The sequence below is a fragment of the Salarias fasciatus genome, chromosome 22 (genome assembly GCF_902148845.1).
Source record: "Salarias fasciatus chromosome 22, fSalaFa1.1, whole genome shotgun sequence".
NCBI lineage: Eukaryota > Metazoa > Chordata > Actinopteri > Blenniiformes > Blenniidae > Salarias > Salarias fasciatus.
This window is the reverse complement of record NC_043765.1, coordinates 15,286,021-15,309,145: the sequence shown is the minus strand read 5'-3', so window position 1 is coordinate 15,309,145 and position 23,125 is coordinate 15,286,021. Positions and strand designations below refer to the sequence as shown.

The 23,125-nt window shown below is 42.4% G+C and overlaps 2 protein-coding genes across 8 annotated transcripts in view; both read right to left on the bottom strand.

Moving 5' to 3' along the window:
- Nucleotides 1-693: 693 nt before the first annotated feature.
- fam133b (family with sequence similarity 133 member B) lies at nt 694-9,288 on the bottom strand. 7 transcript variants are annotated; one of them, XM_030121324.1, is made up of 11 exons: nt 9,154-9,288; nt 6,983-7,080; nt 5,111-5,189; nt 4,722-4,841; nt 4,603-4,635; nt 4,366-4,437; nt 4,160-4,258; nt 4,010-4,048; nt 3,793-3,885; nt 1,531-1,581; nt 694-1,381 (listed from the first exon to the last, which is right to left on the bottom strand). In XM_030121324.1, the coding sequence occupies exons 1-11, from the start codon at nt 9,175-9,177 to the stop codon at nt 1,286-1,288; spliced, it is 804 nt and encodes a 267-aa protein (XP_029977184.1). In that variant the 5' UTR covers nt 9,178-9,288; the 3' UTR covers nt 694-1,285. The 7 variants fall into 7 exon arrangements, with proteins under 7 accessions (XP_029977184.1, XP_029977185.1, XP_029977178.1 ...); XM_030121325.1 differs by having other exon boundaries at nt 3,793-3,882; XM_030121318.1 differs by having other exon boundaries at nt 4,366-4,635.
- A 604-nt stretch (nt 9,289-9,892) lies between these two features.
- cdk6 (cyclin dependent kinase 6) overlaps nt 9,893-23,125 on the bottom strand; it is a 34,738-nt gene continuing 21,505 nt past the window's right edge. The window contains exons 5-8 of the mRNA XM_030120842.1: nt 19,846-19,955; nt 14,107-14,157; nt 13,087-13,222; nt 9,893-12,907 (exon numbers count right to left, since the gene is read on the bottom strand). Of these exons, the coding sequence (XP_029976702.1) occupies nt 12,755-12,907; nt 13,087-13,222; nt 14,107-14,157; nt 19,846-19,955 (450 nt within the window). The 3' untranslated portion in view covers nt 9,893-12,754. The remainder of the gene's footprint in view (nt 12,908-13,086; nt 13,223-14,106; nt 14,158-19,845; nt 19,956-23,125) is intronic.

Below are 23,125 nucleotides of genomic sequence, written 5' to 3'. Positions count from 1 at the left end.
ATAAAAATAGAAATCACATCTGTCACATTTTCTTCCAACAAAAACACTTTTTTATGCTATAAAAATCTGATTTCCACAAAACAAAGCTTGTAGGCCTTATTCAGTAAAACCACTACATTCCTGTTTGAGGTGCCTAAACGCTGCAGCAGATGTGCACAAAGACACCTGTTGGTCCCTGACTTCAAGTTAAGGCAGAGTTAGATCACAACATTGGGGGACCCTAAATCTAATCTCAGACACTTCAAACAACCTACTGACCCATTTTAAAAGGGTGTGTAGTCAGGAGATCGGAGTGTGTTAACGGTCAACATTGCATAAAATAAACACTTGAATAAAGATTGCTCAACAATTTCTAAACGAACCTCACATACCCTCTGACTTCTGTCTATAAATGAGCTGGATCATTTAGTTTTATATATTTAAGTTCACATCCTGACTTTGATGTCAGTCACTTCTATAAGACTCTTACATGACCATAAATGCGTGAATCATTCTTTCCTCACAACTCATTTCTATATCAGGAAGGTAAAGATTAATAGATGCGACCCTTTCATTTACCATAAGAAATGCATCTGATGAAATGTTAAAATACTGCAGCTTTTACTATAAAAGCAGAACAAAAGTGGGTTTTCAACCTTTTATGTTAAGTAATGACTGACACATGACGCTGTGACACACAGAAAAAAAAAACAGCAAAGGCTAAACAATACTTTATTAACGAATCCCCATAGTTTGTACATTGCAGCATAACAAGTCGTCTAACAAAAACAATCGTCCCTCGTATTAAGATGGACTGTGTAGCTCAGATTTCAGTTCCAACTTCAATATGAGGCTGGTGAGACATCAGGTGGTCGAGTCTACATGCAAATCACAGGCAGCAGCGTTAACAGCCTCGTGAGCGGAGGAAGATGTCGGGTACGAGGCGGAGGAAGCAGCTCTTACAAGGCCAGCATACCGATGGTGGTGGGAGTGAGCGCCGCGCACGCCAAAATCTTCAACATGGTCGGGTTGAGGGGGTGGATTTACCTCAGTTCAGCAGCTGAGGGTGAATTTAAGACTATTGACCCACAAAATGCATGGTGAGAAAAAAAAAAAAAAAAATCGACAGACAAAATGTAGCGGTGGCTTCCACCGGGAGAGGCCGAGCGCCTCTCTTTCCAGTCCGCACGCAGAGCGCCGCCGTCAAAAACCAAAGCTCGGATGGGGAAAGGTTCTTTTGGTAGTCAAAGGCAAAAAGAGTGACTCTACAAGTGAACTGTCGGGAGGTCGGGAGGAGCCGCGGCTGCTAGTTGAGCTCTGAGTCCGACTGGGAGGCCGTCCTCTTTTTCTTTTTCCGGCCGTGTTTTTTGTGCTTCTTTTTCCTCTTCTTCTTGGACTTGTCCTTAAAAAAAAAGGAAAAGAAAAAACAAAGTTGAAATGGTTGAATGAATGAACACTTCTGCTTGGATTTAGAAGTCAGTTAGAGAAAAAACAAAAATCAATGCCACTTGTGTATTGTTAATGCTTGAAGAAGGAAGTCGTATTTCTCACTGTGAATTTCTCTTTTTCCTCACTACTTCTCTTTTTCTTCTTGGCTTCAGTCTGAGGGAGGGGGGGGAAAAAATCAAAGTGTTCAGAGGGTCAATGGTAAAACTAGTCTCCCGTCTATAAAATTCACTCTTTCACAATATTGGAGTTTCTACAAGTGGCTGCAACAGCAATTTGTTAATTTTGTGGCAAGTCTTGAAAATCGGAGTGTCTAACTTGCATTTCCACGTCTCAAAATAAAAAGTTGAACTCAAGTTAAAATTTCAGGTAAATGAAACCTTTAATGCAACTGAACTGGTTTAATGTTACAAAGATCTTTCACTCCAACTGTGAGGCTTGACTTCTGATCTGAACATGAACTGGACAACTGAATCAAGTTTGGTTCAGTGATTAGAAACTGTGCTGTACAGCAAGAACAGTGTTGTTCCTCCAACAATCCAAACAAATCCTTATTTCAACTGATTTTAAACTCTTGCAAGGAGCAAACGTAGACATTTTCCCACAATCGCGTGCGGCGGTTGGAACCGAAAAGACACCGTCACTCCACCAAGGAGCCAACGGACTGTGTCGGGAACTCAGGAAGAACGGCTCCGAAGTGGAGATGCACAAACCAGGGAGCGTCCGCTGATTCATGGAGAAGAAATCTTTAGGTTGCTTGCGTAACGCCGGTTCTCTGAGGAGCACGAGTGAGTGTCTCACACTGGGAGCGTAACCGCATCAGGAGCTGCCGCTGCTTTCTGCTGGCCGTTATTGGCTGTCATCAAGCGTGTCAGTGTCAGGGAGGGTGGAGACCCTCCACTGATAAAAAGGCTTGACGCTGCACTTCCCGCTATTCTTCTCGCTACGAATGAGCAAGGAAGGTCGTCTGGTGAGACACTCGCGCTACTCCGAGAACTGGGGTGATGCAAGTTCTCTTTCATTTTGTTCGTCTCTTGTCTCACGTTGGGAAATCCTGACTCCCGGATGGCTGTGCAGATGTAACAAGTTGTTGGAATCAAGAATCACTGGGGTGGAGCCAAAGGAAGCACCGAATGGGCAAATGTCTTAGCTGCAACATCAAGACTCATTTGAGAGCGGCTTCCCCGAGCGGTTCTTTGTCTAAGACGCAGACAGTTGATCACTTTTCCTTCAGCTTTTCATCCTGTCTATAGATCCTTGAGGCTAGTACATATGCAGCCGCTTCTGCTCCTCTGAGGAGAATGGCGGCAGGTTGGAGCACACGAGGTCAATCGGGGAACATGATCCCAACACCTTAAGCATAAATGCTGGGTTCGGCTGTAAAGTCACTGAGAATTCAGTACACACTTGGTGTGCTGACAGCCTGAATCTAATTTTCACTAAAATAGTTTTACCTTCATATTAAAAGTGTGGGCCCAAATTGGTCAATCAGGTTGTTTCAGCAATCGCAAGGTTGGCAGTTTGATATCTCATCTCCCCCCTGCTCATATGCAGAAGTATCCTTGTCCAAGACATTGAACCCCAAACCGCTCCAATGGACGTTGGGCACCTTGTATCGCAGTGAACGTGACTGACGTTATAAAGAGCTGCTGAGTCAGAGGAAAAGATCTATACAAGTGAAATCCATTTACCGTATCGATACTTTTCCCTGACACTGATATTTAACATTCTCAGACAAGAACGTCTGGCGGGATGAGATTAAATTTTTATGGAATGGACGGTGAACTTTTAAAAGCTTTAAGGAGTTACACAGACGCACGTGCACGCACACAGCCAACTAAAGTGAGTCTATTGTCCGTTTATAGGCTTTGTTGACACTTTCCCCCTATTGTGTTTTGTAGATGAGTTTAAGTGTTAATCCTCAGAAAACGCAGCATCTAACCATACTGAGCAAATTACCCAAACTCCCAATTTATATATAAACAATAATCAGTCAGTACGAGATTGTTTTACACAAAGGTCAGCAGATTCAATGTCTTATTGCAATTATGTTGTATTTATTTGAAGCGTATTGCTTTTGATTGTGCCAACTAAGAAAAGGAAGAACATTATCTAAATTGGACTGACTGTAAATGGCCGTTAATTTACAGTTGGAGAACTATTGAGAATGTACGCACACACACGCACGCACCTTGTATCAGCACTAATGAAGCCTGACAGACATTTCCTTTACATGCAAATAGAGACTGTTACAGAAAAACGGTCACTAAGTTCCCGACAAAACTGAGAAGCTGACATAGCTTAAAGAGGAAATCAAATTTAACCTTTTTCAACTGAATCAACACGTCCCGAAAAAGATTTCAGTACCTCTTCCCCGTCTGTGTCCGCAGACGACTCTGATGAGGAGTCCCTGTGACCTCTGTCGGCCTTCCTCTTCTTCCTACGACCCCGTTCGTCCTGCTGAGAGCAACATTCACATCATCATCATCATCATCAACAACAACAATAAAACGCCAAACATCTGGCATCACATATTCAATCCCACTGAAAAACTTTGCAATCAGATACTGTTCAGTGAAATCACCTTTTCTTTGTCGCCTTCTTCCTTGATTCGTTTCCTTTTCTTTTTTGGAGAGAAAACAAAACATTTTTACTATATTTTCCCAGTTTAATAGTAGTTCAATAAAACAAAAAAAAATTGATACCAGCTTTAAAAAAACAACAACAAACAAACCTTGCTTTCTCCATCGGATTCTTCCTCTGAGGGGTCCGATGCTCTCCGATTAGACGACTTCTTTTTCTTCCGTTTCTTTTTCATGCTCTTCTTTTCTTCCTGAACACACACAAAGCAAAAAAAATGTACGGAAATGTGTGAAGGAGCAGGTTCAAATTGAACGCCGGCTCTTCTAATGGGACACGCCAAACTCTGAGGAGACTCACCTCATCTTCAGACTCAGACGAGGAGCTGCTAGAGGAATCAGAACTCGATGAAGAAGAGGAAGATGAAGAATGCTTGACCAAAACACAATGAAAGCAGGGTTCATGAGACTTGAGAATATTCGCTTGTTTCAAAGACAAATAAATATAATGATTTACAGTGAAAGAGTGTGTGTGTACTGTGTTCTGAATAACAGAGTGGCACCGACCACCAGTAACACACTGGAGGTCTCTCCTCACCCTGCTTGACTTCTTCTTTTCTTTCTTCTTTTTCTAAAAGCAAACAGAGAAACCGTCGTCAGTCCAGATGAAAGATGAAAGGCTGAAGCTTCAGACTAAACACCGAAATCAAACCGGACCTCTTTTTTCTCTTTCTTCTCCTCTTTTTCTTTGTCTGTCACTTTTTTGTCCTTTTCTTTTTCCTTCTCACCGGCACCGAGCAACTTTTCCCTGTTTTTTGCAAGAACTTTCCTCCATTTCTGAAAGAGAACAAACAAATTTCAATTCTTCGCCAAGTCTTTTGCCAACTGTGTGAAGGAGCAAGTGATAAGGCTGCAGGTCACAAGGGTGCAAACAACTCTAAATATAATCAGATTTTAGCGTTTCATCTCACAAAGAAAAAAAAAAACATGACTTTATGTAGAGTACTTGTAAAATATTGATTTTTCATCTTTCTTGACTGCCCTCCTCAAAACATACTTCCAGGTCTTCCCAGAGGTAAAAACACCTGTGTGTAATAGAAACATACTTCATTCATTTTGTCTTCAAAGTCAGCCAGGGAACGAGAACCTTTTTTCTTCTTTTCCAACTGCTCCTTGAGTTCCTCCCTGTTCAAGAGACAACATCAAAAACATGTGACAAAAGGTTACAGAAGAAAAGCAAACTGCAGCCTGTATAAAGCAAACACAGCAGATATTTATGGGTGAAGAAGTCCGTCTTTTGCTAGTGTGAGAAATATTATTCAATGAGCCAGTGCCCCAGTTTACATGGGTGTTTTTTCAATCCGATTGTAAACAATCGTATTAAAGGTGCTGTAGGCAGGATTCTGCATCTCCGCCATCTTGCTTAGGGTTACCTAAGTAAGATGGCGATTTGACCCATCTAAGATGGTGATTTGAAACCCAGCACAGCCAATCCTGTCCTGTTTTCTCTGACATCACGCCCTTACGCAAGTTAAACCCCGTGCAAGAACGTGCGACGAACGCCGCTCGACCAATCACGGTTAGAGCCTCAGGGGCTCTTCTGATTGGTCAAAGATACCTGGAGGTGTCGAGATTCCTTTTCAGCTCAGAACAGAGACAGATGGAAACGCTGCGCCCTCGTGGTAGTGCAATTATGCTACACTCCTAAAGGATTATCAATAGGTACTCTAACATTTAATCCAAAGAAAACACAGAAAAATTAGCATTGACTAGCAAAATCCTGCCTACAGCACCTTTAAACGCGCGTGTATACATGGACGGCACACAAAGCGATCCACGATGAATCCTCGGTTACAAGGGTCCTGGGTGAAGCGGATTATACAGTGTTCTGTGACATGCGCACAAAGTCTCTTGAGGAACTTTCAGGTCTTTAGCTCTGCAGCAGCAGTCCTCAGCGCCGAGCAGAGTGTTTTTATCTGCTGGATATCTGCTCAAATAATGTCCCAACATCTCCATGATACACTGCTCAAGGAGCAGGCGTTCCCCTGGCCGGAGCACCGTCCCGCTGAGCAGCACGTTTCGGTGTGTGCTCCTGGGGGTCTGCTCCGCATGCCGATGTTTCGAATTAACTGGTGCCCGTGTTAACTTGTGACCAATGGATGACTGAAACTTGTACCATATTTTCCGTACATCACATCTCTGAACTGCAAACATCTGCTTCTTCTTCTTTGGAGCAGGTGGTGACCAACAACTTTGGTGCACAGCGCCACCTACTGTGTCTCTTGGTGAATGCACTTCAGTTTACTTCCAGATCACCGTATTCACTTCAGAGATCTGTAAAACCGCAATAGCATGTATTTTGCGACACCGGGCTGCGGTGGAGGAGAGGCGTGTGCGGACCATGAGGAAATATTGGTGAAACTAATGAGTTTTTGGACGATTAAAGCCGTTTTGGGAGCCGGTGCCACGGATGCCCAATTGGCTAACAGTATATGGATGTCTGCAGCTCGACTATGGATCTAACTTTCTCCTGGACCACTTTTCGGATCAGAAAACCCTTCTGAGTGAGTATATTGTTATACATCTTTCTATAAACAACGTGAAAACTGTTTAAACCGAACTTATCCTTTAAATTACCTGACTTAAGTTTCATAGAAGCTGAGTAATACTTCTGCTGCACTTTTACTTTTCTCTTACAGCAGGTAAGATGTGGTTTGAGCTATCCAGTGATGAAGCAGGACAATTATCTACAACACTGCAAACCTTTCAATGCCTACTGTGGCCGTAAGACCCCAAAAAGTGGAGTCAAAAGTCTTGACACTTTCATAATACTGATTTTTTTTTTTTGTTATTTTGCATTTCAGCTGCTTCCTTTTTAGGTTGCAAACACTGATCATGAGATCTGCATTTTGATTTGAAACAGCTGAGGTAAACAACACAACAGAGAATTGAAACACAGGCAGCTGGGTGAAGCTCACCATGTTGGCCGAGGTCTGCTGAGATAATCCTGTATGGTCGGTCCGGAGTTCTGTATCGGCCCTCTGGCTCGGGCGGCAGCAATCGGGTTAATGTAAGCCTGAAACATCAACAGCAGAAATTAATCAATCATAATGATTTCAATATGATAACTGGCTGTTCATTACTGAGACGTGCTGGAACGAAACATTCTTTGGAATGCGTCTTGTATGATTTAATGTTTTTTTTTCTTTTTTGATGACGGACAAATATAAAATTCTAGTGAATGGATACAAACTAAAAATGCATAACTATGATTTTCCGCATATCTAACTGGCTGATGCACTCAGTGCTGTTTGCAAAGAAGATACCGGAAAAACCAACTGTAATGATAACTATAGAACACAAACGTGGAATTCAGAGGAACTGGCTCCTGCTGGGGCCACATGGTGGCTTGGTGGTTAGCACAATGGGGGGGAAGTTGTGATTTGAAATGTGGCCTTTCTGTGTGGAATTTTATTTATTTTTACATTTCTCTGCAGCAGTCCTAAACATGTGATGGAAATTACATATACAAAGTTTATTAACTAACAGTTTTGAAAGGTGTCCTGGTGTGTGTATTGTTGGGTGATCTCTGACAGGACTGAAAGTGTGTCTTTGTTTATAGAGCTATATTTTGTGATAAAACTGGACTTTATATCCCTACAGAGGAAGGACACTTTATAAAACTATGCCATATCTATTTAAATGAGGCTTAGTTTGAGTAAACTTATTTGAGAATCTCATGATCTCCACCTAGTTAACACCATAACGGAAAAGTGCAATGAGATTATAAACTGTTATAATCTTGATGCATCAAGGCTCAATATTAAGATGAGGAACCCATAAATCAAATGTTCACAAGAAAAGTGATTGTGCAAATGTGCAAAACGCTTTCTAAAATTAGAAGCACTCAATGCGCAATGTGAACGCGGACGGAAAACACTTATGAACTTTACATGAAACTACTCATGAGACACGGTACTTCTGAAGTGTGCTGAGTCTTAAAAAAAATTTAAAAAGACAGAAAAGAACTAAACAAAAACAGCTCCTATGATATAACAGGATACAATTCTGCTTCTTTTAACAACTGTAGTAGAAGTACAGTAGCTTTAGTACAAATCAATAACCCAAGTTGAATGACAAAATAGCACCTGGCATGTTATATTTCACAACACAAAACAAATAAAGAATGAATTTGACAATTACATTTCTATTCTATCAGAGAAAATACACAGCCAGACTGCTGTTTGAGATACAGCTCTGTTCCAACTGAATAAAATACACATTGATTTAAATTTACTAAAACCAGGGCTTTTTATTCTTTATAATTTTTTGTTCCAATACTGAGTTGTTCTGAAGACGTCTCACTTGTAAAAAAAACCAAAAAAAACCAAACATACATTGTCAACTGTTTTTCATGTGTTTATGCACAAATTTTTGTAATTGTGTTTGCATTTCGACTTATTAAAGATATAATTTGGTTAATGTTAGAAGTCTCTGCATTACTTTATGATTATAGTATGTTTGTCGTCCCTTTATTTGTTATGATTCATAACAAATCAGGCCAGTATTTTCTGCAGAGGCAATGAAAGATCGAAGATTGAGACAATCTGACAATGGTGTCTCTTAAATTGTTAATGAGTTCATATTCAAAACAATACCTGAAAGTAATCCTGTTTAAACTGACGTTGTTACGAGAGGCACAATACATCACTGGGTGTCACTGGATTCAGTCAACTAAAAGCCAGACTTACTAATATAAGTTATTAACTAATCATATTTAATTGTGTTTCAAAGATGGATTTTAAGAGTAAACGTGTTTGATATCATCCAAACATACCGCGCAACGTCAACATGCAGCCAACACACAAAGCTACGAGGCAAAGCTAGCAATAGCTGCTTCGCGTATTTCTTTAGAATCAAGACTATCCAACAGGAACTAGTGGCATGGAAACGCAATTAAATCAATTGCATTGCATTTAAAAATCTTTTTTTTTAAATCTTTATCTGAGCACTGTGCAGGCCTAGCATCACAGACGCTGTCTACCTGATGCTAACAGCTGCGCTCCAGACAGGCGGATAAAATGTATCGCAGTTAATGGACAGCGCGCCAAATTTCACCACTTTCTCGGTATAAAGTGACATTGCTCACCACTCGATTGTCTCTCTTGCCCATGTCGAGTCAATAACAAGGATAAACCATTAAGAAAGGGAACAACATGAGTGTTGTCTGTTAGCATCGAGCTAGCCACCACAGAGAGCCAGTGACGCTTCGCTGAGGTTCTTCTTCTTCTGCGGATCAGTCTGCAGTTCAAGTCTCGTCCTGGACGCTGCACTGCTGCCCCCTGCTGGCGGACTGTGTCAAACACGTAAATGTACTGGAGATGAGAATGACTCGAGGTATTTAGAAATTAAACTACTCAAACCAACTTTTAAAGAACAAATAAAACAAGAAACGTAATAAACATGAATGCGTGCAAAAATAAACTGAATACTATGTCATCAATGCCATTTTGACTGTTATGTAGCAATTTGTTCTGGGATTATCAGTTGCTCAACATTACACTTATTTAAAAGTATTTGTTTTAAGGCATTTAAGTGTTCAGAGATTAAATAGACTGGACACTGGCTGGTACGGGGTTTCCAAAGGTGGGAGGCCGAGCAGCTGAAGGCTCTGGACCAAAACGGTGGTCATGCGGGCCGGGGAGACAGTGAGGTTGGGAGAAGAGGCAGAGTTAACTTGTCATAAAACGAACAGGAGAAGATACAAGTCCAAATCAACTAAAACCACAAACACACACACATTCAAAACCAAAAAATAAAATAAAATAAATAAGATGCATGGATGCAGCTGTGTGATCATGATGAAAGAACTCAAGACAACAATCATAAAAAGCTGCTTTTTTTATTCAGCTGGTGCAACACAATAATAAGACACCAATGCATTGATACATAAGTATAATGCCAATTTGAGTGATATGACAGATCAAGCTGTGTCGGTTTTTAAACCGGGAAAGTTCAACAGTGGACTTCAGCTGTTACAAGATTGAAATGCATTAAAAACTGGTTAAATCATACGAAAAGCATTCAGTGATTGCATTGGCTATGAGGAGACTAAAACAGTCATTTTCATTGTAAACCTCTCTATACCCAATATGTAGCTTTCATTGCATTGTATGCACCTTTTGAATCAGGCTTGAGTCTCCGACTGAAAATTCACACAGTGTTTAGTTAAGCAGACATTAAACTAATGTATTTCTGTGGTGTTTGCCATTTTGCAATTAAAAGCTGCAGGCAAAAAAAAAAAAAACAGTTTATACAGGCAGTTATCTTTAGACAGTAATAACTACAGTAACATATCACTGATAAATAGAAATGACAGTAGACTAGGATCCGTGACATGATGAGAAACAGCTTGAAGAAAAACCTGAAGAAGTTGTAATGTGATCTTTAAGTAGCCTGGAGATGTGCAAACGGTGCCCGAGAGGTTCGGACGTCCACATAGAGAACCTGAGAAAGTCGGAGAATGTGTTTGTAGGTGTGTATGTGTGTGTGTGCTAATTGCACTACCTGTTAGGGAAAAACAAAAAAAAAACAAAAAACCAGTGTTATAATGTTACTGTTCTGCAAGAACTACTACATACAAAAATACAACTCTGCATAACTTTCTTTAGCTTTGCTGGTAAAAACTGAACCGGAATATAACGGCACATTAAAGTAAAATAAAGATTAAAAACAAAAACCACAAAAAAAAAAAAAAAAATTGTACACAAAATAATTGTGCATTATTTCATTATCAAAACTACTGTAAAATCTGTAGTCACTCTGAATGCAAAGTACAATGAAATAAAATTTTTTAAAAAAAGCACCCCACAGAGCCCACCCCACGTTTTCAAAGGACAAAATACTCTCGCCATACAACGCTCCACTGACCCTCGCTACTCTACGTCTACACGCCTTTTACCACACGTCTATGTGCCGGCAGTGCGCACATCACAGGTCTTCTATCGTTACAGCTAGCGCAAGTTACTGTACAGTACCAATGCCTATCCTTTATACATTCCTCACACTGTCAAACTATTCTTACACAAAACCATACAATAATCATCAGAGTTGCTGTGAAAAGGTGTAAGAATCTTGTATGCCCCAGCATTTAAAAAAATAAAATCAAGTAACAAGCATATAAAACTTGTAAATAAAATTAAACTTAAATACAGAATATTGGTGACACAATACTATACCAAATGTTTTCATTTCGAATAGTGCCAGTGGGACTTTTGCCACCTATTGCAAGCCTGTGCATTACTGTAGCTTCTGGATAGTACAAAACAGTTGGATTTCATAATGATAAAAGCCCAAGATAGCAGACTAAATGTCATCCAAAAAAAAAAGAAGAAAGTCTGTAATACCAAGTAAGTGGCAGGAACATTTCTAACATCTTCCATCATTGTCTCAGCACCGACGGTCCATCCAAGCCTGCAGAAACCATTAGAATCCCGCTACTGGTCTGCAGCTACTCTGGACATCCACAAGGCGGCAGCAATATTATAGGTAAAACTGGAATGATAACGACATGGCAGTGAGTGGCTGGCTGGTGATGCCTGGTAATGTCACGGTGAGTACATGAGTGCGCTTACGTGGACGCATTAAATGTCCGCAGGTGTGTTTCTACTGTTCGTCCACGGAAAAGCAATGAAGGCAGGCGAGATCCACACTGTCCACTCCATCTGCTGAATGGTCCGGGTCCTGGTCTTCCCCCCCCCCCACACACAGTCAAGGAGGCTCTTTCAAGAATAAACACTGGTCATCGAGAGGCTTCGGCTCCACGGCCTCCACAGTCAGTCCGCCCACAACTCAGCCGATCTGAGATGCGAGCCTCTTTGCATTGATACACAAAGTCAATTATCGACAATTCACATCCTAAAAGCAGCATTTACAATCCATCAGTTCATGGAAGGACAAGCTTGTTGTGCATGGTTCAAGGGCTGAGAGCAGCGGCGTCCTCGCTCTCCACGTCGTCATCCTCTCTCTGCGTATTCTGCAGAGCTTCCGACACTGGCTAAAAAAGCAGGAGTCCCCGTCTTGAGCGTTTCCCCGTCTTCCGCTGTTCAATTCAAGAGCAGACTGAAAAATTCTATTGAGTTTTTAAAACGCTGATAAATAAAATTCTGACAAAGAGGCGACGCATCAGACCCCTCAGGACTGTCTGATCCCGACATGTTATCAGCGGAAGCCAAGCGTAGGATCTGAACTGAGTGTGTGTAACTGCAGCAACGATCACCCAGAGAGACTAATGGTTGGAAAGTGTCCGTGTGCGTTTGCCAAAAGAGATACGAGACACTGAAGGCAGGAGGCCAGGATACCAAATTAAAGATTCTTTTCTGGCTGATCAAACCGAGGCCTGGGAGAACCTAACTGAGAAGATCTGCTTTAAAACTGACGTCAGGCAGAAAACACAAGACATTTGGTCAAGTCTCACAGTTTAACAGAGTCTGACTGAACTCCATGAATCTGAACAGAAACTACCATGCTAAGAGGTTTCCAAACAGAAATTCGTCTTGTAAAACCTGTTCTCCTGTACGGATTTAAATTTGATTCTAACATTTTTTTCCTTTTGGTCAGTGGCAAAAAAACTCAATGAATGCACTTTGATTTCTCATTTGAAAAATGGTCGAAGATGGGAAACACCAAAGAGGGTTTTTTTTTTTCTTTTCTACACGCTGTGCTGGATGACTCGCGGTGAAGGATTGCGGTCAGGCAGTCCTCTCCTCCATAGTGGGCTTGTTGCTGGGGATGGGCTGGGCTGCATACACACTCCTGCTGTGGCTGTCCACGCTTTGAAAGTAGGGGTGACTCAGTGCAGCGAAGGCTGATATTCTCCTGGAAGGGTTGAAGGCGAGGAATTGCTGCAGAGGGAAAAGAGAAATGAATGCGACTAGATAAAAGCAATAACGCTATAGTTGTTTTCATGGAGGTGTCAGTTCAGGTGGGTCGGATCAGTAAAATTAACCTAACTAATTTGGAAAGGTGAATTTTTCCTCTAAGATTCTTTGTTTTTTTTTATTCGGAGGTCCATCCCACCCACCATTAACAGGGCCCGTCCTTGCTCGTCCATGTCTGGAACCAGGTCCTCTATTGGTTTTGGCGGCCGAGGGGTGAAGGCACTCTGTGGTAGGGCCACTTCCTGAGGCCAGTCTTCTGCTGAAGGTACGCCAACAACACTGGGGAACGACAACAGCCGTCAGCATCGGCGAATTTTCAAATGTGTCCAACTATAAAAGCGGTTCATGTGTAGCCAAATGTTAACTTGACTTAGCGCTTCACAGTCAACAAGCCAGACATCCAAACTAAATCGAAATGAGCGTGGATTTCATTTCACTGAAAATTAATTCAAGATTCCCAAAAACACAAGCAGGAAGTGAACTGAGCTGCAGCAGAGGCCTGGCAGAGCATCACCGCGGAGAAACCCAGCTTCTGCCGATATCTGAGGGTTCAACACTTCAGGCTGTCGAAACAATGTGTTCTCCAGGTGCTCAAAGTTCCACCCACAGTCCAAAAAAAAACACACATTTGAGGTGAGTTTATGATTTTTTTAATGACTTGGTGTGAATATGAGTATGTGGTGGTCTGTGTCTCTGTCTTTGCCCTGTGATTAAGAGGCGACCTGTCTTTGAATACAGTCAGCTGGGGTTGGCTCATGGTGATGAAAGTGTTTTTCAAAATAAAATGCAGACTCAGAGAAATTTCAGTTTTTTTATATCATTTACATCAACATGAAAAGTTTCATATAGGTATAGCCACTTTCTATCTATATATTCTATTCATCCATAAGTATGTATGCATAACATTTTTTAAATGCTTATTGACATTATGCCCAGTGATGCTAGTGTCTTATTTCAGCTAATATGTCCCAACAGAAACAAACCGAGTTCATTTAAAAAAGTCAATAACTGAGAAGAATGGAACCAATTCCCTTTAAGGAACTTCATTAATTTTCTTGCACAGCCAGGTCTCCAGACTCAGTTTCTTCAATTAACCATTGTCTACAAAAAGATATAAAGAGGCCCAGGCCAGGAAGCAGAAAGAAGCAATTTCAGTTACTTACTCAAAAATCTTCCCCAGCTGATCAACATCTGAGTTTCCTCGAAATAACGGCCTGGGAAAGAGAAATTGGAAACAGATCAGTCTGACTGCTCATGTTAAACATATGTTAATCAGTTTCTTCCAATATACCGTCCCACAAAAACCATGTAGACACAGAAGAAAAGAAAAAAAAGCTAAAATACACCTCAGATGAATGTGGAAAACGCTTCATGCTGTTGTTATTGACCTGCTTTGGATCGCAGTTTTCATGTCAGCATTCACTTTCCCATGGCTCGCTGCGGATCAACAGTCCAAATATATAAGCTTTTGGCCCAAGGCGAAGAGGAATGTGTGACTCTGATGCGAACGTTTGAAGTAGCAGCTCCATCGCATGTAGCTGGGACTGCGGAGCGGCAACAGCACCGCCGCCGAGGACTGGGAGCGAGGGATGAAAGGAGGGCGGAGCGGCGGCGGGGCCGCTGGTGGTTCCTGCGGCTTTGGGCCGTCTTTGGACGCCCGTGGGCAGCCGTGCCGGCCCTGGCACCCGCCGCAAATTCCAGTAGTCATCATCAGCACAAGCCTGCTGGTTACCGCACAGGACAGAAAAAGCCCATTTATCCCGTGTGTGTGTGTGTGTGTGTGTGTGTGTGTGTGTGTATGTGTGTGTAAGTGTGTGTGTGTCTAACTTTGCTCTCTGCAAGTTTCAGTGTGTGCTGGAAACTGGGAGGGGAAGGCGTGTGAAAGAAAAGTTGGATTATTCTAACAGAAAAGCAGTATATGGGAACTAGACCTTCCTGTTATAAACAGGGAGGTGCTGCTCACAAAGAGAGGACTGTCTTCCACCTCGAACAACACCGCAGCCTCAGGATCAAATCATACCGTCTTTCCGAGTGGAAGGGTTAAAAAAAAAAAAAATGTTTGGATGTATTGGGATTGAATTGATTAGTCACCAGCAGATGTCAATGTAATGCAGGCTACTGTTACATTGGTGTCCTTGTGTGCACGTGTGAAGACTAATACACTTCCACTGGCGAGTCACCATGTGCTCCCTGAGTTTTCCCTTCTGCAGGAAGCGTTGCATAGCTCAACACCCACACTTTCCTCCAGACGCAGCCGCCGGGATATTAGTCACACGGGGGAGTTGTGTGCGTTTTTGTAGTGACAGAAAGCTCACATGCTTCAACTCGGAAGTGGAATTAGGATATTAATTTGTTTCAGTTCTTCAGATGCGGTGTCCCGAACTAATAGATGTTTCAGTGCGCTTCTTGAACTCTTGCACCACCGCTTGAGACATCTGACTTCTAAAAAGAGGAGCGCGCCACAGAGGAAGCTTTTCAGGGCAAAAAAGAAAACAAAAAAAAAAAAAAAAGGCAAAGCACTGAACTTTGAAAGCCATTTAAGATCAGACCAAACCAGTTTCTGACTGTTGCAATAAAAAAAGAAAAAAAAAAATCACCTCCAGGAAATTTATCATGCTAAAACAAGTATGGCTGATAATTCTTCAAAGCGCTTTCTACACAGGCCCGGCCACTGGCGTGAACGCACAGTCGACAGTCCAACAGCCGAGAGCGCACCGGCGTGGGCAAACGCGCATGCACCGACATTGTTTCCTAATCTGAGATTTGCACGTGCGCACACACAAGTGGTGACACTGAAAAGGCTGAGCTGGGATCGGCGGCTGAGTCACGCTTCCTTTAGAGTCCCACATTCCGCCACGACAACCTCTGGAATTTGCGTGTGTCTGTGTGTGTGTGTATGTGCGTGCACATGGGCGCTTCATTTTGGCCGAGTGGGAACTGGAGAGAAAACTGAGCGTGCGGCTTTTTTTTTCCATGTGCATGCAAAGGGCAGTGGCGGTGGGGCCGAGTTGGGATGCGCCGTACCTGCGAAGTCGTCAGACACACACACACACACACATGCACACGTGCATGCCAGGGGCGCGCTGCAGAAGAGGATTTATCAATCGAGTTCCAAACTGTGAGAAAATCAACACGGATGTGGAGCCCCTCCAAGGGCCATTAACGCACACAGAGCTCAACCTCGTCGATCGGTGGAATGTCAACAAGCCGTTGCTCTCTCCCTATTCACACAAGCCGTGACTCACCCCGGCACCATCCCAGCCATGCAGATGCAGACTTGTACAATATTTGCTCGAATTCCATTGACAACAGCCATTCTCGTTACAGTACATAGTCGTTAAAAAGGTTTGTTTGACAATGGCATGTCAGATGATGAAAGTGAAGGAGAAGAAGGGGCCGAGGGCCGTAAAGTCTTGCAGTTCCATGAGTCACAAAGGAAATGTTCTCATGTTGGGTTTCTGTACTCCTCTGACCTGCAGCGAGGGGTGAGGTGACTGGGGGGAACCGGGGGGCTCCGACCTGGGGCTGCAACTTACTCTCAATATGATGTGCAGTTTCCTCGAAGTGAGAAACCGTAATGCCGAAGAATGACTAAAACGCAGAGTTAAGGATCGCATCAGCTCAGTTTTTGCACCTTTCCAATTGCTCAGGAGCGTTCAGAACTGCTTTGAAATGTCATTCGTGTCCTTTTCGGCGGTGCACCCTCATTCCAGTCTGACTGCTTGTGAGAAAATGTTCCACAGTTGAACTGTGCGGAGGTCACCTGCTCAACATTCCAAGGAAGGAAGATAAAACGTCTGGAGCAACCACATTGTGTTTCTATGCAGCCTTCAACAAACTGCAAGCTTGCATAAGACAGTTTCTTTTTCTTTTTAAAGAGAGACTGAAGGAACAGCTTTAGATGCATCTTTATTTTTATGCCCTTGCTTTTAAATGGCCTACTGCGGTTATTGCCATAGTTCCATTTTAATCTTGATTCCTTCTGTAAGAGCTTTAATGTTGGCTTTTACCTCACTTGTCATATTAATATGTAATTTTATTCTCATTGATCTCTTTCAATTTCTACCTTTAGAATATACTCAAGTCGTACAAATAGTGAAAAAAAACTCTTTAATTTGAGTACAACCAAAGAGGATGTAGTAGTTCCTAAGGCTATATATTGATTTTTTCTGAAAATGTTAAAATAAACACTAGCTATTATCAAAGGCTTTGTATAGAAGAAGACGATTGTAATCAGAATCAAGTTCATCCATGCATGTTGTGCAGTTTTCGTCAGTTACTTTCTCCCAGGTGCCCTTTAATCTCTGACAGGTGGCCTTTTAAAAAGCCATCCTAATCACCTACCAAGAGAGAGAGGGAGAGAGAGCATGTGTTCAGTTCATGGCCATATCAAAGGGCTCTGCCTCGCCTTCCACCTCAAGGGGAAGTTGGACGGTTGCCAGATAAACACACGTCTATGTACATACAAGCTTTTTTTTTTTACGGCTCAAAATGTCAGGGTGACAGAAGCTTCCGAACAAACAAAGCTCTCTGTCATCAGGTCTGCAGACTCTCAGTCAAACAGCCACATAAGGTTTCAGTGTTTCTCATAATCTGATCTGATCGCAGGTTGAATTCCCACCTGCATGTTTGACCAGTGCAAAGATGTTAAATCACGGAGAAGCTCTTCAATGTTTTCACTTTTCCAGCCGGACACATCTAGACGGCTCCTCAATGCGCCACGTTTTGCAGTTTTGAACAGCAAACAACTGATAAACTGTAAAAACATCAAAACAGTGGTAAGAATTTAAGGCACATAAATCTACTGCAAGTACACAACTTCCCAATTTTTTTTTCTTTTTTTTTTTTGCAATAGGTCGATCTTGAAGCAACAGACCCATATGGGACAAGTGTGAACGCACAAAAAAAAAATGTGGGTGCAAACAAGCTCAGAGTGCCGGCGACTTTACCATGACCACTGGTAACCTGGACTTAATGCCACAGATCCAGAGGAAATGAATATAGAGAACAATGTACCAGACAGTGCTGATTAACAACAATTTACCGAGCAACGTGCACAAACAATCACAAAATTCCATATAAACACTGATCTCAGTTTTGGTTTGTCCCGAGTTGAATAGGACTGACATTCTAAAACATGCAATTCTTAATATTTTTACATTAATGTAGTTTCTCATCAAAACTGAAAGTTCTTTTATCATGTTAGGTTCTGGCATAAGAAAGAATACTGCTGCTGGGATTTCAATGAAAATACTTTAATTCACACAAGCTGAGGGCTACGTCACGCATTCTGCTTTCCTTCACATTATTATTTTTTTGCTTGGCTTTGGATCGGACAACAGACCAGTTTAAACACTAACGTGAAGCATCGACATTCATTCCTTTGCTCGTCTTCAGCCTGGTATGCACCATGAGCGCCTGAGCGTTCCCACCGAGCGCAGAGCGGGGGTGGGTGTGTGAGCGGCGGTGCATGGTGGTGAAGACGGTTGGGGAAGGAAGCTGGGCTGCTCCTGCTGGCACCCAGCCCTACCTCAAACTGTTCTTATCTACTATGGTGCACATAATTATAGGCTGGCAAGACCTCAGTTTGCCGTCGATTAAATGAGATATTTCCACGCACACTGCAGCACATAACTCTTCCCCATATTTCTTAACAGTCATATTAAAATGATATATTCACTCATATCAAGCTATGCTTATGACTTCTTTTCCCCTTTCTATTAACAGGCAATGAGAGCTTTTATTTTTTTTTCTAATTTAAAAAAAAAAAAAAAAGTGGTCCATTATTAGATCAGTTCTCCAGAGCGCCAAGTTCGTTAGACCACAAACTGTCAACTACCTTCACCAAGAAGCAGAATCTTGGCTCACATGCGGCAACCACAGCAGGCCGCCTGCGCTACTGTAATGGCTTGATAAGGCAACTGAAATGTGATTGCTCACTGCTCACAGCACATCTGACAGGTGCCATTTTGTGAAGAGTCATTTCAAGAGAAGGGCGATTGAACAAGTAAGAAACAGGAGAGAGAAAAAAAAAAAGATGAGTGTATGTAGTAATCTTTAGCTCTCATCACAGCACACACCTCAGGGTCCGACACCGCTGGACGCCAGCCGAGGCACGTCTTCACGTTGGAGCAACTTTGGCTTAATATTCATGCAAAAGGTGAAACTCAACCTCATGGCTGAGGCGAGATAACAGATGGAGTTTAGAGATACAGCTTTACGTCTAGACCTAAAGTCACAAGGGTGGGAGCATGTGAAAGAGTGTGTGGAGCACACATCCTTTACATCCCTGTAGGTCACTGATCATTATCAGCTGCGTCAACTGTAAAGGCTGCAAAACAATCGGCACGTTTCAGACTACAGCTTAAAACTGCTCCTGTACTCCTTATTGAGATCAACAGTTGCCAGTCAGTAAGTAACTAAGCATCATTCATCTGCAACCTTTAGAGAAAATAAAACAACAAGCATAAAATGTTATATGTCATGAACCATTTAAACGAATGTTATTCGTGATCAACACATGAAAAATGATCTGTAGGTCAAACACATTTCTGATGCCAGTGTGGCTGTATTGTTAGTTTGCTGGATGGATAATCATATTCAACTGAGGAAGAGGAAGGTTTGAACACGCTTTCATTTTCAGCTGTGAAGCAGTTAAGAATTTAAGTTTAACTTAAATTTGTTTCCTCTATTTGATAGTCAAAATTGGGAATTATTTATACCTTAAATGGGTGGAACAGTGATGCTGCGGTGAGCATTATCGTCTCACATTAAGGTTGAGATTGCATGTTCTTCCTGTTTTTGAGTGGGTTTGACTCCAGTCCTCAGCATCATGCACTGGAGCCCCCACGCCAAAAAAAAAAAAAAAAAAAACCCATATAACATTTGAGTTTTGGTCTCACCTTCTCCTGAACATCTCGGCGAAGATGCAGCCCACGCTCCACAGGTCCACCGGCGTGGCGTAACTGGACTGGAGCAGTACTTCAGGAGCTCTGTACCACAGCGTCACAACCTGCAACACACACACACACACACACACACACACACACACACACACACACACACACACACACACACACACACACACACGCCACAGACGTCATCACACAGGGTCACAGCTTCCTGCCTCCATCTCGGGCTTACGCAAGACATGAAATCATATCTGGAAGGCCGTGTCTGCGCGATCCCACACTGCGGTGCCCTTGTTACAGTCTTTCCAAAGACATCATGAAAAGTACAGTGGATGAGCTCGCCCAGTTGGATAATAATGAACACTGTGTTTCATTTCACAGGCCTGGAAAACGCTGCGCACATGAAGCGATAACAGGACGACTTCAACTGATATCAACTATTCAGTAACTATACTGTGTCGTACTTAGAATTTAAAAATAAATAATAATAAAAAAAAAAATCCATCCCGCTCCCACCTGTGGTGCAGCAGCAGCCATTTTGTGCCACTTCACACTAAGCATGTTTTCCAAATTTGTCGCGGTGACTCCGCAGGGACCTCTGAGTGTGTGTGTATGTGCGGCCATAGCCTGCAGGAAGGCAGCAGCATTGTTAACAGCTACAGTAGGGAAAGCCTCCAGACAAAACTCAGTGACCCTTAGTAACAGAGTGGACTGGTTCCAGGTGCTTTCCTACACTCCAGATTTTTCCAGCAGCTTTTGGCTGCAGTTCCCCCGTTCGGGCGCTGAGCAGCGCTTATCAGAGTTTTAAGGTGAAAGTTTAGGCATAATGAGTGTCGTATGGACGTCGGATCGGATCAGCTGGTGCTTGCTTTCTGTTGGAGGAACCGACGCCTGATGTTTCAGTGGTCCGGTAGTTACAGAGCAACCACAGGATGAAGACCACCAAATGTCACCGATCTAAGAGTGCTTATTCACTCTCTGTGAACACTTGAGTCAGCAGGCAGGCAGCGTCACGGCCTGCTGCATTTCAGTATGACATACTCAGAGCAATTAATTGAATCTGACTCATTCAGCATGTGCGTCACTTTTCCTACAGGACTGCAGAGGCTCGGCTTATCTGAAAGTCAAAGGGAAAGATGGCTGGCGCTTAGATCCAATACTGTCATCCACAATGAAACATGACAGTGAGGTTGGTGTTAAATTTTGCATTCGGGGTTCCAGAAGTTATCTCCGTATGAAAAATCAGACTGCTACCTGCAGACTTCCCCCCGATCCTCCAGTGTATTTGTGCATGCATGCTCATTTACGTCAAATAAACTGAAAACCCTTCAACACAGTAAACGGTAACGCTGAAAGAATATCCGCATTCAACAACACAAAGCCAGATGTTTCCAAAATAAAAAAGTCTGCCTTTTACGTCACTACATACGTACTCACTCTAAAAGAAACTCAATAAGCCAATGGATCTTCTAAACCAGAATTTTTCAATTTCATAAGTGCATGTAAACAACTCAGATCTGACCATTACATTAATCTAATTTGTCTCAGTTAAATTGTTCTGATCATGTAAACAAGCTCAATGCTGAAGCTCGTGTCTGAGCTATTACTGCAATTTACTACCATCTTACTTTTATAACCAAAAAAAAAAAACCCCTGGGATAGGAATTTCAAGCAAAAGAGACTTTATTCATAACTGTAGCCTGAGACGAAAATCTTGAATGAGACTGAAGTCGAAACGTGGAAGAGTCAATAGTCATTGATAAAAGAGGAATAAAAAGTCGGGTCACATTTTTTTCCAGTAAACTGAATGGCCCTATTAATAGAGCCGGGGGCTGCGTTTTGCAGATGTGTGATGCGTTCTCATCTCTGCTTCCTGCTTCAGCTGAAATAGAGCGGAAGTTGAGGCTTGTTGGCTGAGATGCAATGCCATGTGACCAGAAGTGAGACATGAGCTGAGAATGAACAGACTGACTGTTTAGGCCACAGAAGATTTTTTAGAACGGCGAAACCTCAAAGAAAATTATGAATGGGAGCCGCACAGCTGCCTCTGTACTCGGGCTGCATGTAGTTTCAATTACTATACAGGAAAACTGAGGAATACGATTTCTTTATGAGGGGATTTTGAAAACCTTCCTTACTTGTTTTTGAATGTGCTACAGTCCTGTCACATTCTCAATCCGACAACCATCGAACAAATTAACGTGTGTGGATGCATGACTGAAAAATAAACACCATCCAACTACTTAACTGTAACCCGTCTCTAATGAATGTGTTCGCCTAAAATCAAATGATGTCAGTGACATGAGTCCCAATGGGTTAGCATGAAGTGTTCAGGTACTTGCCAGGACAGAAAAGCACAGCCGGGTATACGCACGCACACACATGCACGCACGCGAGCACGCACACACGCACACAGCCTTCTAGGAAGAACCACACATCTCGAGCTCGGAGTATATCCGCCTCACTGCAACGCAGTTATTCGAAAACCCAGCCACAACTGCAGATTAAGGCACATACATCATTCGCACACACGCACACACAGGAAGGTATACGTACCAGGGTTTATTTCAATCTGAAATTACACTCCGAGGGCTCTCTCGGTGCCGTGTTTTTGTAGCTGTGTGTCTTTGGCAAGGTAGCGTCTCATTCTGTCGCGGGGAAGAATAAGTGTACCATTTTTGTATGTTTTCATTTTATTTTTATTCTGAACAAACTAGAGCTAACAATGCTTTTGCTGCGTGTCTGAAACACTCAACCCACTCTTGGTTTGATTAAATAAAGATTTTTTTGTGTGGCTGCAACAATAAAGAAAGTCTTATCATTGTATGTTATTTATATTCTAATTATCTCAAAATATCTGTCTGCTTGCCTTTAAAGTAATTCTGATTCACAGCTGTGGGGTACTTGTTTTACTTGCCAAGCCTACCATCACCGCTGCCTCTCCCCTTTTTTTTTTTTTTTCCCCCTCCTTTGCCTTCAATTGCTTCCAAAAACTCGTGTTTCTTCTCTATAAATTCCCCCGTTCTCTGTTTCGCCAAGCCTCTGAGTCTGTAAAGCACATATGCCTGAAATGCAGTAAAGCCAGCGCTTACACTTTGGGAGAGCCTATAATATCCATGAATGGAATATGATCACACACACGCACAGTTTCACACACTCCATAAAAAAACGCTGGAGTGTGTTCTCCTAAATATCTCTAAATTATCATCCTAACAAAAGGCTCAGTGCTCACGGCGACGGCCTAAACACACAACCTAATGGCTGTTTTCAC